The 17,140-nt window shown below is 45.7% G+C and overlaps 1 protein-coding gene across 4 annotated transcripts in view; it reads left to right on the top strand.

Annotated features, from left to right (window-relative positions):
• Rps6kc1 (ribosomal protein S6 kinase C1) overlaps positions 1-17,140 on the top strand; it is a 147,603-nt gene that overhangs the window by 100,369 nt on the left and 30,094 nt on the right. For all 4 annotated transcript variants that reach the window (XM_006972084.3, XM_042258834.2, XM_076548200.1 and 1 more), the window contains 2 exons: positions 6,186-6,233; positions 7,243-7,375. In XM_006972084.3, the coding sequence (XP_006972146.1) occupies positions 6,186-6,233; positions 7,243-7,375 (181 nt within the window). The remainder of the gene's footprint in view (positions 1-6,185; positions 6,234-7,242; positions 7,376-17,140) is intronic.

The following is a 17,140-nucleotide window of genomic DNA, read 5'->3' as shown; positions in this document are numbered from 1 at the left end:
AGTTCTAGCACAAAGAAAACTTTGGTTTCATCTAAAGACATTTAAAATTATTGTGGGTGAATCCTAGATGTCTCATGCATTTGCTACCGAAACATCTTCTTGAGCGTAGGAGGCGAGAGTGTCTTGGAGTTGAGTATCCAGGTCACATTTACTTTTCAGACTTCCATTCTCTTCAGAGGACTTCTGGGAAGCCACAGACAGATGGCTCTGATCCAACAGGAGAAGCATCTTTGCAGTGTGTTCCCTTGGTGCCGGGTCCTGCACTGTAGCTTCCTAGATGAGCACAGTGGCTCATCTCTTGGTTTCAACGTTGTGGACAGTGTACTAGAAACATCATGGCCTGGCCCTGTGGTGCTTGTGAGAGAGACTTAGAGGGCTGATGTCAAAGAAGCATAGTGCCCTGCCCTTTTCTCTGGTAGTTGACGTTTTGAGTGATGGCTTATGAGAGTAGGCACGGGGCTAACAGCCAATGTTGGAACACACTTTGAGTTTTATAAGAATGCAAACTGAGGTGGGTTTAGATCAGAATATGGAGAGCATGTGATCACCATCACCTTACTGAGGACATTGAAGTTTTAGTGCTGGAGGTTTGCTGTGCACGGCCAATTCTGCAGAAGGGTGACGTTTTAATGTTGCTGACACAAATTCCTTAAAAAGTTGCCTAATTGTAGTCTAGTGCAATGTGGCCTCTTTTCAAATGAGAACGTAGCATGCAGCACAGTCTTCCTACCTGAACTAGGAGATGACTGGTTTGTAAATGGTAGGTTGTTTATTGTTCTCTGTTCTGTTGTGAGTGAGTGAGTGTGTGAGAGTGTGTGTGTGGGGGTGGGGGTGGTGGTGAAGAGGAGGGTGCCCTAGTGGTGTAACTTGCTGACTGCTTACTCAGATCTCACCCAGAGAACAGCGTAAGTGTCCGAGGTGACACAGTTCAGGGCCGCATTGTCCACGGTGACTCTCCCGATCCCATCTCCCTTCTCTCTTAAGCACAGAGTCCTACAAATTACCACCAAAATGAAGGCAGGAATTTCCCTCCAAATGATTTGGTTAATTTTTCAGACTTCTAGACTTCTGATGTCAACATTTAAATTAAATAAAAAGATTCAGGAATAGGCAACAGTCCCACTCTGAGAGCTTGTATCACCCTTTCATTGCAGGGGTGTGTGTGTGTGTGTGTGTGTGTGTGTGTGTGTGTGTGTGTGTGTGTGTAGATCTCTTTTCTTTTCTTCAGATTTAATCTTCTTCATGTCATTAAATTAAAATCATCATTTGATGTCTTGGGACCCCGCCCTATCTTTGCAGAGGTGCGGTGTGCTTATCTAGCATATCTTCCCTACTCTGGCTTACAGAGCGACCTGTAACCACTTGAGACTTTTCCTTCTGCTGTGAAAGAAGAGTGGGCAAGGGTCTTGGTCCTGGTGGCATTGAAGCACAGATGGAGTTAGTTGACGCCCCCAAGTCATTGTTTGTATTTCTGTGGGCAAAGATGGAGTAATCCTTTCTGTTAGGCCATATGTTAATATAGTGCTGATATGTAAGTGTGAAAAATGAAAGAGAGAATATGTTAATTGTATTCTTTCAGTAAGATAGGCCATCCAAGGTAATTATTTCATGACGGTGCCAGTAATAGTACTTGTTTTATCATGAAATAAAAGATGGTTTTAGGAGCCTTTTATTGGAAAGACAATTGTATCAAATTAGTACAAATTAGATTTTTGTCTTTACAAAGGTGAGCAAACCCATGAGCAGTTTGTAAATTGCATTTGAGTCTACCAATGAACAAATTCAGTTTGAGGGTTAAAGACGCTGTTCTTTTGTCCTTTATGCTGACAGCTTCGTTACAGATTGGCCTACTGTTGGCACTAAAAACATGTCTGGCTCCTTATGATCTTTGTGCGCACAGCTATGATATTGATGCCATACCACTGTTCATTAAGGACTCGACTTCAATGAGGCTGCAGCGCGCAAATGTGGAGGGATACAGATGTGAAATGCAGCCGTTTCTCCTTGTGTACCGCCGTATGGCTAATAATTTCCAAGTGCTACAGCTCTTGTTAGCAGGAGTACTGGTGTGTTAAGAATGGTACTATAAATAGCTTTAAGAATGGAAGTTGAAGGTGCTTCTTTTAAAGACTATTGTTAACTAAACATTATTGCCAAACAGATGGAGAGCACTCACCAGCCTGATGTTTTTAGGTCTAATTATATTATCACCAGCCCTGTATGGCTCAGTTGAAGAGGTGTATCCAGAGGCCAATTTATAATCATTTAGGCAACACCTGTTTGGGAGAAATTGACAGTCAAAGGGCACATTTAAAAAAAAAATCACATATGTTCTTGTGTTTATTACCTCAATGTGAACGTTGTCGAGTCGCAAACAAACTTGGTAGGAGAAGAAAGGCTGCACCAGCCTGCCGCTTTCCTGCCAAGTTTGTCCATCTTAATGCGTCGTATTTATTTGTCTGCTTCATGCTTCATGACAGAGTGAGGCCAGCAAAGAGAGGAACCCCCCCACCCCATTCCTGTAGGTATTTGCTGTTCTGTCAGGCAGGTGGCTCTGGTAAGAAAATGAAGTTCTCTGACCTTACCTTTTACCCAGAGAGATGTTTTCCATTTCACGTAAATGTGTCTTTGCAAACACGATTGGCTCTCTGGGGAGTGACGTAGAGTTGTAAGTTGATGTAAAACCCGATGAGATGCTAGCAGTACAGATGTCTCCACAGAGCCCACAGCTGCCCATCACCTTCCCTGTGGGGAGGGGCCACTGTGTGATTCACCTTCAGGTTCAAGGGCTGTGAGTTTACTTCCATTCCTTGGAGGGTCCTTCCTTCTGGAGAACGTGTCAGTAGCCCTACTGGCACTTAAGAGGGCTAGGTCTCTCCATGGGTAAGTAATGAAAGCCCAAGCCTTTGTTTGAACTGAGGGTCCACCATCCCCTTTCATTCAGTGCCTTCTCCCGAAAGGTTCAGATCTGTCACCCCCAATTTTTCATTCATCTGATTGACTTGGAGCCACCTGGCTTCTGTCTTGAGCAGTTTATGACAGTGACCTATGACTTCTGATGCCTTCTTCACTATTTTTTCCTCAATCCTTCGTGGTGCCTGCTGCTTAGTAGGTGGATGGCTACCCACACCTTGTAGTTCTGTCTCACATTTGAACCGTTCTTTCCTTGGAGCATCCTTCTTTTTCTTGCTGCTTTCATGCCTACCTATGGTATTCCAGGTGTGCACAGCTTTCTGAATGACATGTAAACAGCATATTGTTTGCACATGTGCAGGGCAGTTCAGCAGTGAGGGAGGAAGCATTCAGAGCTCACTGTCCCACTACAGACCGTCCCTTCTTTCCTTGGTAACTTTTTTGAGCAGGGTCAGTTAACATTTTACAGTTGTTTTCTCACCTTCAAAATTTGTTGATTAGAAATGCACACTTGTTTGGGATGTTGAGAGTGTTCCATGATTGAACAACTCTCCGAAGCCCAGTATTGTGCGTGTTGTGAAGGGAAATTTGAGTAGAATTTTTCTCATGCCTTGAGGTTGTGTCTTTGTGGGGAATGCTCAAAAGAAATCCTTGGTCCTCACTTCTTTTCCAAGTTCCATTCCCACCTTGCTGTCCACCTGTATTCTTAGATTTGAACTTGCTAGTTGTATGTTTATGGATTTCCTGTGTCAAAACAGAAATACCATTTCTACCCTATTGCCAACCGTAGCCAATCATGGCAGATTTAGTGTCTGAAGACACTAAACATATTATGTTAAAGTTGTGCAAGTCAGAGGCATGACACAGGCCTTTTGGGCTGGCTCCACGACTTTCCTTGCTGTAGCCTGTGGAGGACCTGCCTCCATGTGCACTCACACTCGCTCGTAGGCTGCCGCTGCTGCAGCTGGAGGGATGAGCTGTCTGCTTGCTGCTGGCCAGCTGAGGGCTGCTCCTGCTTCTAAGCTTTGCCTGCTTCTCTCAGACTTTCTCTCAGCTTCTAGATGTGCTCCTGTGGTTCTCGCCCCTTGGTGGGTCACCTCTTAGCCAGGTCAACCGTTTCATACTAGAAAGACCCCCTTCTGCCATGTCATGTGCTTCCCCTTCTTTCTGTCAGGATGCAGTCTTCACTTTTAGAAGGTCATGTGATTCAAAAGAACCCACCCAGACAACCCCAAGTGATCTGTAAGCTCTGAATTAACTGTATCTGTGAAGTCCTCTCTAGCATAGCACAGTCCACTCACGGAGTCTGGAGTGGGGTATGAGCATTTCTGAGGGCCGTGACACTGTCTGTGACATGCCCATAAGGAGTTTGACATCTGGTTGGGAGATGACAAATGAACAAATAAAACCATAATAGAAGTTAGTACCGTATAAAATGGGAGGACAGAGGAAGAGCCATCAGTATTAGAGAGAGGGTGGGGATTTGAGCTGAATGTGGAGAGATGAGGGTTGATAAGTGGCCGGAGAACATTCCAGAGAGAGGCTGCAGTAATAGTGACCGCAGCCATGACCCTGGATGCGCTTTTGTGAGATCACCTCAGAGAGATGCTCCCGTACTGTGGCCGCCGCCGCCGCCGCCGTTATCCTCTTTCGTCATAGTGTCACATCCAGAGCCGTAATGCCGGCCTTCTGTGGAATAGGAAGGGTTGTTGAGAGGTTTAACACTGGTTATCCGAAGCTGACATAGTACATCCTTACAATGAGGTAGGTGAGGGAGCAGGAGGTGGTTAAAGGGCTCAGGAAGCACAGTTGGCTTCTTGACTTAGCTGCTGATTCTGCAGTTGGGGAATTCAGAGAGACTTGGAGCTCGGGTTCGGGAACTCTGCAGGACATCTAGGAGGTGCCTGTGTGAATAACATTCTGTTGCAACATAGGTTGACTTAAATAGTGCAGCTCAGGCGCTGAGGAGATGCTGAGGTCAGAGAAGATGTCAGCAGCATTCTTAATGCCTGTGTCTAAGATGGGACTTGCCATGACATCCCCAACATCTCCTTCCCACCTGCAGCTCGATCTCGTCACCATTCTTTTGTTTCCAGGCTCAACAGGCCACCTTTGCCTGCCGTCCCTCCTCTAGGGGGAGCTGTTGGTTGCTGTCAGCCAGCTCTGAGGGGAAAAGTCCCATTTGCAGTGTTCACTGCTTTCTGTGGTATAAATTCTCCCTAATTTGAGACTGTGGTTGTTGGTTGGCTAAAATGACACATTTGAAAGATGACAGCAGATGCTTATGGGCCTGCAAAGTCTCGAATATTTGCTAATTGGCCTTTGTGGCCTATCTCTGCCATAGTATTTAACAAAAATAAACCATGGTTGTGGTAGGATTTGTCCCTGTTTCCTTCTCCTAGGATGGCAGGGATGGCCATTCAAAGGGGCCACGTGTGAGATGGTCCTGAGGTCCTTGTGGAGGGTGAGAGCATGACACACGAACTATACTTAAAAAGAAAGCCTTGCCTGGTCTTTTGAGAATTGACCATAGAGCTGTACAGTGTGTAGGGAGCAGGGGTCCTGTGCCAGCTGTACAGAGCTGGTTCTGGTTGGGTCGGGGGCATTAGTGGGAGGGGGCAGGGCAGGATAAGGGTTGAGTATAGAGTCAGCAGGATTTGCTGACGTGGAAAGAGGAGTTAAGCTCTGGTCCAAGGTACCAGACCCAGTACCCAAAGGACACCTGAGATGACGCTAAAGACTCAGTTATTGAGCTCATGTTACGGTGGGTCACTGAGAGATTTCAGAAGAAAGTTGGAATTTATGTTTTAATAAATTATGTCCTATTTACCATGGGAGAACATCTTTGACCGTCCATTCCCACCCATACCACCACTACCTTGATTTGGGGTTCTCCTGCTCTCAAAGGTGGCCTAGGATTGCCACGCTGGTCTTGTTCTCGCCAGGCTTCTGCCCCCAGTTTCCAGCTGCACCCCCAGTTGCATGTGCACCGTGCCTGGCGATGGCCTGTACTTTTAAGAAATATATTTAAAAATAAATCCAGGAAGCACAGTGATGTTTCTATGCTGTAGCATTTTTAGAAAAGGAAATTGTAATACATCTGTTTTGGACGAGGCTGTTTGGAGCCTATGAGTTAAGATTTTTAAAAAGTCTATTCAGAAATTAGAATTTTGGAGAGAATCAGAACTCCACCCCAACTCTTAGTTTCTCAAATTAAAGAGTTAATGTTTGATTATATTTTGTTAAAATTATTGCTCGTGTCTTTTGCATAGGTTTTACTTGTGATGGACACAAGGACAGAACAAACATTCATTTTAAAAGTAAGTAGAATTCGTATGTTTAGTGAATTTAAAAAAATGACTTCCAAAAACTTAAAAAACATGCTTTTGAAAGAAAAAGTAATTTTTGCATGGCATTTAAGTCTTTTATGTTCACGGTGATCCATATTTCTGTCTTTCACAGCTGATAACATGCTATAGCTTCTCTTTAGAAAGTTTATCTTAGAGAATGTGTTCTCAGAGTGCATCTGAGAACCAAGAGTGTTCAGCTATGTTTGCTGTGATTTGCGAGTCTTACTTTTGTTGTGGAAACTTACCTGAACTCTGACTTGTTCCTTGGCGAGAATTCAGTATATAATTAAATGAATAACTTTAGTTTTGAAATTGTTTTTGGAATGGATTATGATAGTATGTATTCTAAGTATGTCCTGATTAAACATTCCTATGACACCCAAACCGGAAGCTACTTGTCTTGAGCATCCCCTTTCTCTTGCTGGTCAGGCATGACAGACATGTGTGAATCCTACCTGTCTTTGTGGACGTTCCATGCCATCACCCAGTGGCATTTACCCAGGTTTTCAAACCAGGGTGTAACACCAGAGCATACATACGTCTGGTCCTTTGGGAGGTTAGTCGGTGGTGTCTTAGAATAGAATTTAAAGGTTGCTGCTTCATCCAGAACACGTCTGGTGTCTGGAGAATGTGACTCTAACTGATTGCTGCCTTAAAGATGTACATAAGGAAAATCAAACTTAGAGGTCGCCGAGAAATAACTGTATGTCATCCTGATGACTTAGTTTGAGAGCATCGCTAATAAAAACACTGACCCACGTAATTGATTTTAATGGCAGCTTTGTGGCATCTTCTGTTGTCTGGATTCATGCCAGATGCCATCAGCGGAGCCTCCGGGGACTGAGGGGCACAGAGCAGCAGATGAGTGGTTTCTCTGAAGCCCGAGTAACTCGGATAGATTAGCGTGGTTGATAAACACTGAGCACAGCAGGCTCCAAAGGCAACTGTGGGTACAACTGACCTTTCTGTTCTCTGTCAGGGCCTAAGGAAAAGCAGCGAGTCCAGCAGGAGCAGGAAGACCATCATCCCCCGCTGCGTGCCCAACATGGTGTGTCTGCACAAGTACATCGTCTCGGAGGAGTCGGTGTTTCTCGTACTGCAGCATGCCGAAGGTGGGTTGGCGCTCCGACTGGGGCCGAGTGGAGAGCCTCAGCTGCCCGCCGTGTGCTCTGGTGTCTGTGATGCCGCTTCGCCCGCGTTGTTTCATAAGCACCGGGATGGGGACCCTGTCTCCCCACTCCTGCTCAGCCTCCTTGCTGTGAGTTTGGAGGGAGAGGAAAACCCAGGTGACCGACCAGCCTCACCTGAACTGTGGGGCCATCCTAATGTGTTCACTTTGCTGTGGAATTAACTGACAAGGCGAGAACTTGAATGGGAACGCATGCCGAGAGAACTGGGTTTTATTTAGAGATTGAGTTCTGTTCCCTTGTCTGCACTAAAAAGCTACACTTCCGTTAGATGACTAAAAAAGCATCCCCTGCAGAATTAATTAATTGCTTCCTTTACAGGGAAGGCAAGGGTGTTTGCTTAACATTTGACATTGCCTCATTTTCTGATCTGAGCCTCCTGAGCACAGCCAGGGGCACCTCATGTGAGTACAAAGCAGAGCGTGGGCTCTGCCTTCAGCCACTTCCCAGGAACAGGTGGCAGAAGACACTGTGTGGATCTGGTTTTTCCTCTTAACACTTGAATTTAAATAAATATTCCTTTATTTAGGTGACTGTGGCATGTAAGTATAAATTCACATAACATATATTGCCTTTTGGTGTTTAAACAGGTATTCTTAAAATAATGAAGAAAATTTAAATTATTTTCCATATTTCATGAGTCATCCTTAGTTTTATATTGAAAATACAATACTATATTTTATTAATAGGTATAACATTAGAATTTAATACCTTTTTCTCAGGAAAAAGAGGCACTGCTTTCTGGAATGAGGTCTCTCATAATAACTAATGCAAGATTTTTGATGGGGGCAATAAAGTACTAATGTTGTTATTATGAAGTCCACACAAGATAACTACAGATGGAAGGAAGACCTCCATATGCAGTGTTTAATAGGAAATTCAGAGGGGCTCCATGGTCTCACAGGTATTAAGAGAGTTAATTGCGTGTGTGAATTGGATAACTAATTCACCTTTGTTCAGACATTATAGACAGCTTTTATCTGAGGATACCAGTGCATTACAGACATTATTGAATTAGAGGTCATGTCATCTGATAGCAAAATACAGCCACCTCTGGTGTGGAACAAAATAACTTGCGTAGTAATAATCCATAATAATTTAGAACAAGGTCAGTAGGATGAATGTAATTATGGTCAATATTCTATTAGCCGGTGTGGATTATTCACGCTGGAGATTATCTGTGGCAAAGCTTCGGCCCTCGCTTACCTCCGCTGTTGGTGACTTGCCTTCCTCTCCTCCTGAGTCCCACGTTCCTCTTGTTTTTCCTGGGCTCTCCTCCCTTCCGCCTCTCAGAACTGAGCTTATAGCCGATGCTGGTCTCGTGAGGTGTGCCAGGTCACAGTGCGCTGACGCCAGGTCCCCCGCTCTCGGGAGTCGTCTTGTCCACAGGGGACCAAATGCAAACATGATTGAAGACTGTCATGGACCTGTAAACCTAGACGGAATGTCTCTCCTTTCAAATGTCTGCGGCTTAATTTTCTAGAAGTCTTTATGATGTGAAGTTAGTTAGTGCAAATAGTAATCCTCAGTTCGTTTGCGCTTAGTGGATTGATTGAGCGTGCTGCACAGTGAGCTGTGTCTCCAGTGAACACAGCAGGGAGAGGCCTACCCTTTCCACTTATATTGCTGCTGTGGAGTCAAACAGGAGAAAACAAAAACAAGAAAGTACTGGGTACAAGTCAGGGCCGCCACTCTGATCCTTACCACAGGGTGACCTAACAGGTCACAATGAAGGGCCCGCTCATGTGCTCAAGGAGCTCTCTCTGAAATGGGGACATTTAGGAGGAGTTCTGAGTCACAAAACCCCTACCATTTGTATGTAAGGTCCAAGCACGGGGACAGTGTGGCAACAGGGTGTTTGGTGACCGGGAAAGGAGGCTGTGGCTGTGGCTGTGGCTGTGGCTGTGGCTGTGGGGAAGGACAGCAGTGGTGCTGAGGGCTGTGGAGAAGGGCGTGGGGGCTGACCCTGTGGAGTAAGGTCTGACTCACGCTCCACGAGGCCACTCACTGGCCAGTCATCTCAGAAGCAGGAGAGGTCACTCCAGATTTCAAACAAACAAAACCAAAGAGGTCACTCCTTGTGTGGAGGTGGTGTCATAGTTTGCTTTCTGTTGCTGGGACAAAACAATGTGGGGAAGAAAGGGTTTGTTTGGTTTACGTGTTCTAAATACAGTCCATCATGGAGAGATGTCAGGGCAGGAACTTGGGGCAGGCACCTGGAGGCAGGAGCTGATGCAGAGACCATGGAGGGGTGCTGCTTACTGGCTTGCTCCTCATGGCTAGTTCAGCCTGCTTTCTTATAGAACCCAGGACCACCAGCCAGGGATGACCCCACCCACAATGGGCCGAGCCCTTCCAAATCAATCAGTAATCAAATAAATGCCCCCACAGACTTGCCTACAGCTCAGTCTGATGGAGAAAATTACTCATTTGACCTCCCCTTTCCCCCGATACGTCTAGGTTTATGTCAAATTGACAAAAACTGGCCTGCACAGATAGGGTGTAGTGAGCTAAGAGCAGAGCAAGGACTGATGTAGAGTCCTGGCAAAAGATGATGGTGTGGTCTTCGTGGTCCTGTGGACCTGTGCATTTCCCAGGTTTGGCTCAAGCAGTGGAGCAGAAAACTGTGGGTTCTTTTCCCTACTGTGCCCTGCTGTGGTACCTCCATGGATGAAGATGCTGTGCACAGTCCCTTGTGGTGGAAGGAGAGGATCAGCTCCTGTAAGTTGTCCTCCCACTCCCACATACACTGCGGCACTACCCCCCTGAAATAAGTATAAAAAGGAGGCTTTGATAGTGTAAATAGTTCTGCTGAATTTAGAGCATTTATGATTCACAGATTTGGCCGCCCAGAGCTTGCAGAACTAGCTAGAATGTGTAGAGTTTCCCACTCTCTGTTTTCACTTCATTCAGCTAGAAGCTTCTTGAGAGCTTTCTGGGGGCATAGATGTAGTTCTAAGTGCAGTGAGCAGTGCAGAAGAGTTGGCCTGCATGGGGCCCACATGGTGTTTGAGATGGGGCAGACGGTAAACATACACATAGGAGAAGATGCACAGCTGGAGGAAACTAGGAGAGCAGAAGGTCAAGGGATGGGGGAGTTGTTCTCACTGGTGGTCACCATACTGAGAAAGGAGCATTTGATGAGGGAGAAGGAACAGTGTGGGGTTGTGGGCAAAGAGTGCCTTGGCAAGAGGAAACTAGCACATAAGCCCAGAGCCACGGGTGTGTTTGGTGGATAAGCAGCAGCCAGATGAGGGCGGCTGAGCAGAGGGGGGAAGTGAGAGAAGTGGGGAGCTGGAAAGCAGGGCCCACGGTGTCTCATGGGCCACTTCACTGTCTGTAAGAACTTGACTGAACAAGAGGAGCTGTCGCTGTCGATGCTAAGTAGAAGAATGGCAACGTACGGGCCACTGTGGTTGCGTTGTGGAAAATGGTAGCTTGGTGACCAAGCAGAGCGAAAGGCATGAGGACAGCTTGGAGGTTTTGCAGCAACTAGACAGAACGGTGGTGCTTGGGGAGTGTTCACGTTAGCCCAGTACCTTAGGCACCCAGGCAGGAAAGTGTGTTCAGGGCCATGGGCCTTGAGTTTGCTTGGTCCTAGTGACCTCCTGGGGAAAGGCAGCACAGTGCTGGGCTCCTGTGGGAGACAAGGTGGGAGGGTGGGGGAGAGGCCAGTGCAAGTCCAGGCAGGGGCCCGTGAGAGCTACGGTAATTCCTTCCCCAAGGGTGAAACCCAGAGACCCAGTGGCCTCCTGGCACCTCTCCCAGAGCTCTCCAGCTCTTAGCAGCCCCACACTGGGACCAGAGTTAGAGCTTGTGATCTGTGGGAGGCACACTTGGGCTGTATGCAGGCCACAGCAGTGCCGGTGTGTGCTGGCGTGTGCTGGTGTGGTTAGGATGTTTGTTAGCATCTGCATGTCCGTGCCCACACTCACTTTTTATTGTTTGAGTCTGAATGCATTTCAAAAGTAGATCTGACTGATGGGATTTTACCTTGCAGGACTCCAGGGTGCTTGGCTCAAAACATTGAAAAGGGGCTTTTAACAAGTTGTGGGCAAAGTAGATTGAGTCAGGAAAAACAGGGCTTCAGGTTTGGACACAGGACTTGGAGTGTGTGTGTGTGTGTGTGTGTGTACATGTGCATGCACGTCAGCTGTAGATGTCGTTCCTCAGAGAGCTGTCCACAGTGTGTTGTTGAGACAGGGTTTCTTACTGGGCTTGGAGTTTGCCAAGGAGGCTGGTCTGGCTAGCCAGCAAGCCCCAGGGCTCCTCCAAGTGCTGGGGTAATAAGCATACCTCCACCACACCCAGCTTTCTTATGAGGCCCTGGAGATTGCCCGGCAAGCACTTTTCTGACTGAGCAATTTCCCTGGAGATGCTTATTAATACCAAGATGGAAGTGGGTATGACAGAAACGTTTTCAAGAGGGCTGCAGAAGACATAGCTTAGTGGTAGAGCACTTGCCTAGAATGCTATAGTCCCGTGTCCAAAAAACAAGTTTAGAAGACAGGTTTCAAATACTCACTGTTCTTTTTAATGATTTTCTTAACTGTGTTTGAGGGAGCAAGATGGAGAAACTGTTCAGTCAAGGCTGTAAGTGTTAACGTTACTGAGATGGATGGTTATAGAATATTCTGCAGACACAGCCTGGCAACTAGTGGCATGCTCAGTTCGTGGATGGTTCTCAGTCAGGGAAAAAAGGAACAACCAGGTTAGAAGCCCAAGGCTATGAGAGCAGAGCAGGGCATGAAGGAACTTCTCCACCAGAGTCTCTTTTTATTAACTGAGTTTTCAAATTATTAGCACACAGACTCCAGCTCTGTAGATGTGAGGAGAGCCTTCCTGTTGGTGCCGATGCTCAGTCAGAAGTCCTTTCTCCTGTGGACACAGTCTCCTTCTATGACTCAGGCTGTCTTTGAATTTGTGATCCCCCTGCCCCAGCTCCACAGGACCGAGGTAACAGGCCTGAGCCACCGTGCCCATTATTTCTGTTTTGTGTTTTAATGTAAACAGGTCTTACACGTTGCCTCTGGTCTGCTTGTCATCTTAGCAATGTACATTAGACACCTTTCTGAGCTTATATAGAGCTGTGTCATAAACGGTCATGGACACTGTGTGGTGGCACACACCTTTCATCCCAGGACTCAAGGGGCAGAGTCAGGCAGATACCTGTGAGTTCAAGGCATCCTGGTCTACATAGTGAGTTCCAGGACAGGGCTAGGTAGAATGCATAGTGAGACTGACTGGACTGACTGACTCTGCCTCTGCCTCTGCCTCTGCCTGTCTCTGCCTCTGTCTCTCTCTCTCTGTCTCTCTGTCTCTCTCTCTCTGTCTCTCTGTCTCTCTGTCTCTCTCTCTGTCTCTCTCTCTGAAAGTGTTCTCTGGGTGTAGTGGTATTCATAATCCCAGTATTTAGAAGGTTGAGGCAGGGGGGTTATAACAAGTTCAAAGCCAGTCTGGAATACAGAGCAAGGACAATGTGAGTGTGAGTGTGAGTGTGAGTGCTGTCTCACCATTACTAGTTCTGTGACCTTGGGCACATTGCTTAGCTTTTCTGTGCCTTAGTTTCTTTGTTTGCAAAATAGAGACATTGCAACTGTGCACTCAGTAGGACCTACAGAAGATGAAATTGCTACATGACATGTGTACAGCACTTAGGGTGGCAGGCAGGCATGTGGTGAGCATGCATGTCTCAGGGTGGCAGGCAGGCATGTGGTGAGCATGCATGTCTCAGGGTGGCAGGCAGGCATGTGGTGAGCATGCATGTCTCAGGGTGGCAGGCAGGCATGTGGTGAGCATGCATGTCTCAGGGTGGCAGGCAGGCATGTGGTGAGCATGCATGTCTCAGGGTGGCAGGCAGGCATGTGGTGAGCATGCATGTCTCAGGGTGGCAGGCAGGCATGTGGTGAGCATGCATGGCTGCAGAGTGGTTCTGCACATTTCCCATGATGCAACTTGTTCTCTCCTACTTGCTCTGTGAACTGTTCTGTTATTTGCATGTATCTTCTTGCATTTTTTATTTTGTTTTGTTTTTAAGAATTATTTGTAGGACAGATACTTTGAAGTGGGAATTTCTAGGTCAAAGGTGACTTTTCCCATTGCTATAGGAATATCATTTGTGTTAAATCCAAGTTTTAATTCTGCTCAGGCAAATCCACATATTTACTGTGCAGTCTTATAGAAAACCAGTAAATTAAAATGAGAGACAGAGGGGTTTAATTAAATGTTATGAATTACAATTTTATAGCTTAAGCTGGTTCAATAACTGCAATTTCCTATGCTTTAAGGGGCCTAGAAATATCAGTTATATGCTTGATATGCTAGGATGATCAATATTTTGGATATTCTCTGTATTTGAGATTTAATGAACAACAGTTGTTTAAGTTAATATTGTTATAATAATATTGATGTTTGGTTATGTTAGTTTGTTAGGGTTGGTCTTAATTCTGTTTTTTGTTTTTTTGTTTTGTTTTGTTTTTCAAGACAGGGTTTCTCTGTGTAGCTTTGCGCCTGTCCTGGAACTTGCTTTGTAGACCAGGCTGGCCTTGAACTCACAGAGATCTGCCTGCCTCTGCCTCTTGAGTGCTGGGATTACAGGCGTGCGCCACCACCGCCACTTGGTTCTTAATTCTGAAGAAAGCATAACACACTCAGAATGTAGGAATGATGTACTCTGGTTTTGTGATTCATGGTTTAGCAGTGCAGGAGAGGACGTGATCTGCACCGACCTCTGTTCCACACACAGTGCTAGGTTGAACTGGCCCCAGAGTGCAGCTGGAGGAGCCCAGACAGCCTCTTCCCCTCCTGTAAACCCAGTTTTTATAATTCAAGTTAGGGAACTTGTGTGAGCCCAGAAGGTTCCAAAAAGAAAGCACCTACAGTCACATTTAAGATTATTACCCAATAGTGAAACAATGGAAATTAAACAGGATGGCATGATGGTTAATAAAATGGCAATTGCTAATGTCTGGTGCAGGCAGCTTGCTGAAGGAGGTGCTGTGTTGTCCATTGCGTATGGAAGGGATTCTGTGTGTAGCAGCCCGCACACAAACCTTAGAAATACTCATGCTCTCTAGCTAGCTGCCAGGTGCATGGTGGTGACCTCAGGGCCTGCGCACCACCTAGAGGCAGGGCGATCGAAATTCAGGGTCTTCTCATCTACCTACCAGTTCCAGGCTAGCCTGGGCTACAGGAGACCTTTATCAAAAAGCCCTTGCTCTTACTCGATGGAGTCATCCTTCTTGTCTGAGCACTCTCACTTCTGGGGTTCTGTCTTGATGTATTTAGAGATGGCAAGTGGCTTATTATTTTAAATAATTCATACAGCAAGGACTGGAGACTATACACACATCCACTAACAAAGGAGTCTTTAACTGTGTTATACACCTACTGTGCAGCCATTTATAAACCTACTTGTGCGGCCATGCTGAACACTCATTTCAACTCATTTTCTCATGAAAATGTTTATATGATACCATGTTAATTATGAGTAAAAGCTTGAAAATAAAGGAATGGTTAGGAGTGTCTGTCATTGGTGGTAAGAGTATGGATGGTGTTAGGGTTTTGTGCCTTCTGTTTTTCTTACTCTCTTTGGCATTTGCTAAGAATCTTACAGTAAAACCATAGGAAGAGCGTATGACCCCCTACACATAACACAATTTGTACTTATAGATATTTTCACTAAAAGCTTTTGAAAAACATTATAAAGATGTCATTCATTTATAGATCAGTTTAATAAATTTTTATTAAATGTGTTTTACATGCTAGGTAGAAGTCTCTGCCTGTAGTTATGAAGCCCTTGCTTTCTGTGAAAGGACACTTCAAGGATAGTAGTGTCTTAGTCACTGTTTTATTACTGTGAAGGGACACCAAGACCATGGAAACTCAACTCTTACAGAGGAAAGCATTTACCTGGGGGCTGGCTTACAGTTTGAGAGGTTAGTCCATTGTCATCATGGTGGGGACCTTGGTGTCCTGCATGGTGCTGTAGCAGTAGCTGAGAGTTACATCCTGATCCACAGGTAGCTGCCAGAGCGGGGGTGGGGGGTGGGGGGTGGGGGGGTGGGGGGGATGGAGTGCGGGGGGAGAGGCTGACTGACCCCTGGCCTAGTGTGGGCTTATAAAACCTCAAAACCAGCCCCAATGACACACTTCTTCCAACAAGACCACACCTCTTGATCCTTCTAATCCTTCTCAAACAGTTCCACTCCCTGATGACTAAGCATTCAAATATATGAACCTATCGGAGCTGTTCTTATTCAAACCACCACATTCTACTTGCTAGCCTCCCCTCCCCCAATAGGCTTATAGCCATATCATCATGCAAAAATGCATTCAGTCCAACTTCAAAAGTCCCCATAGTCTATCAGGATCTCAATATTGTTTAAAAGTCCGAAGTCTCTTTTGAGACACATGCGATCTCTTAACTTTAATCCTCTGTAGAATCAAAATAGAAAAGCAGATCACATACTTCCAACATACAATGGCATCGTCGAATATACATTGATTCCAAAAGGGAGGAAAGGAGGCATAGTGAGGAAACACTGTACTAAGATGACCTAAACCCAGCTGGGCAGACTCCAAACTCTGCATCTCCATGTCTGATGTCAAAGTACTCTTCAGATCTCCAACTCCTTTCAGCTTTGTTGATGGCAACACTCTTCTGTACGAGCTAGTTCCACACCTGGTCTGCAGCTCTCCTTGGCAGGTAGACCATGGCTCTGGCATCTCCAACATCTTGAGGTCTCCAATGAAACCCAGGCTTCACCTTCACAGCTTCACACAGTGGTTACTGTTGTCAAAAGAGTGTGGCAATCAGTTGAAAGTCAAGGTAGATCCTTAAATGTTAGTGTATTTACAGGGAACTCTGAAGCCCTGAATGAACTCTAGAGACAACAGGAGACATGAAGGGCTACACACTGTACTGTCTGTACTGCCACCAAAGTGGGAGAAACTTCCTGCATGGGGGAGGGAGGGAGGGAGGGAGAGGGGGGTGAGGCTCTGGGACTGACACAGTGACAGTCACAGCCCGCACTGCTTCATGCTGGGGGCAGGGCAAGGTGATTTGTGGTTTTACTGAAGTCCTTGAATTGTGAAGTAGAACCTTCCTGGGTGGGTTTGGTGGCCAGTGGCTCATTATTTGCTTTGATCTATCTTTTTTGGTATATGATGCCCAACAGCGAATGAAAACTGGTCTGAAAATTCACTCTCTTCATCTAAGAAGAGAGGCTTATTTTAACTCATTCTTTTAAAAAATTTATTTCTTGCATATGTGAATATGCACATCATGATGTGCATGCAGAGATCAGAGGACAGATTGCAGAAGTTGATTCTCTCCTTCCCCTTATGTGGGTCCCTGGGATTGAACTCAGGTCGTTAGACTTGGCAGCAAGTTGAACCATCTCACTTGTCCTTAACTCTTCTTTCATTTCCCAGTTTGGAAGCTGACTCTGTCATCACAGAGTGTGCATTTGCGGCTCCACTTCTTGAGACTTTGGCACCAGATTTAATGAATTTTTCTTTTGATATGATTTTTAATCATTAAATGTTTAATCCATTATGGTTTCTGTGATTTTTTAAATGTAGATTCTAGTTAGAAAAACCTCTCTAATTCTGAGTTTTTAATGCTTAAAATAAAAAGAAATCTATAGTTAAAGCAACTATCTAGCCAGCATTGTAGGTGGTATGTTG

The sequence above is a fragment of the Peromyscus maniculatus genome, chromosome 11, assembly GCF_049852395.1.
Source record: "Peromyscus maniculatus bairdii isolate BWxNUB_F1_BW_parent chromosome 11, HU_Pman_BW_mat_3.1, whole genome shotgun sequence".
Classification (NCBI taxonomy): Eukaryota; Metazoa; Chordata; class Mammalia; order Rodentia; family Cricetidae; genus Peromyscus; species Peromyscus maniculatus.
The sequence above is the reverse complement of the archived record's forward strand: the minus strand, read 5'-3'. Positions and strand labels throughout refer to the sequence as shown.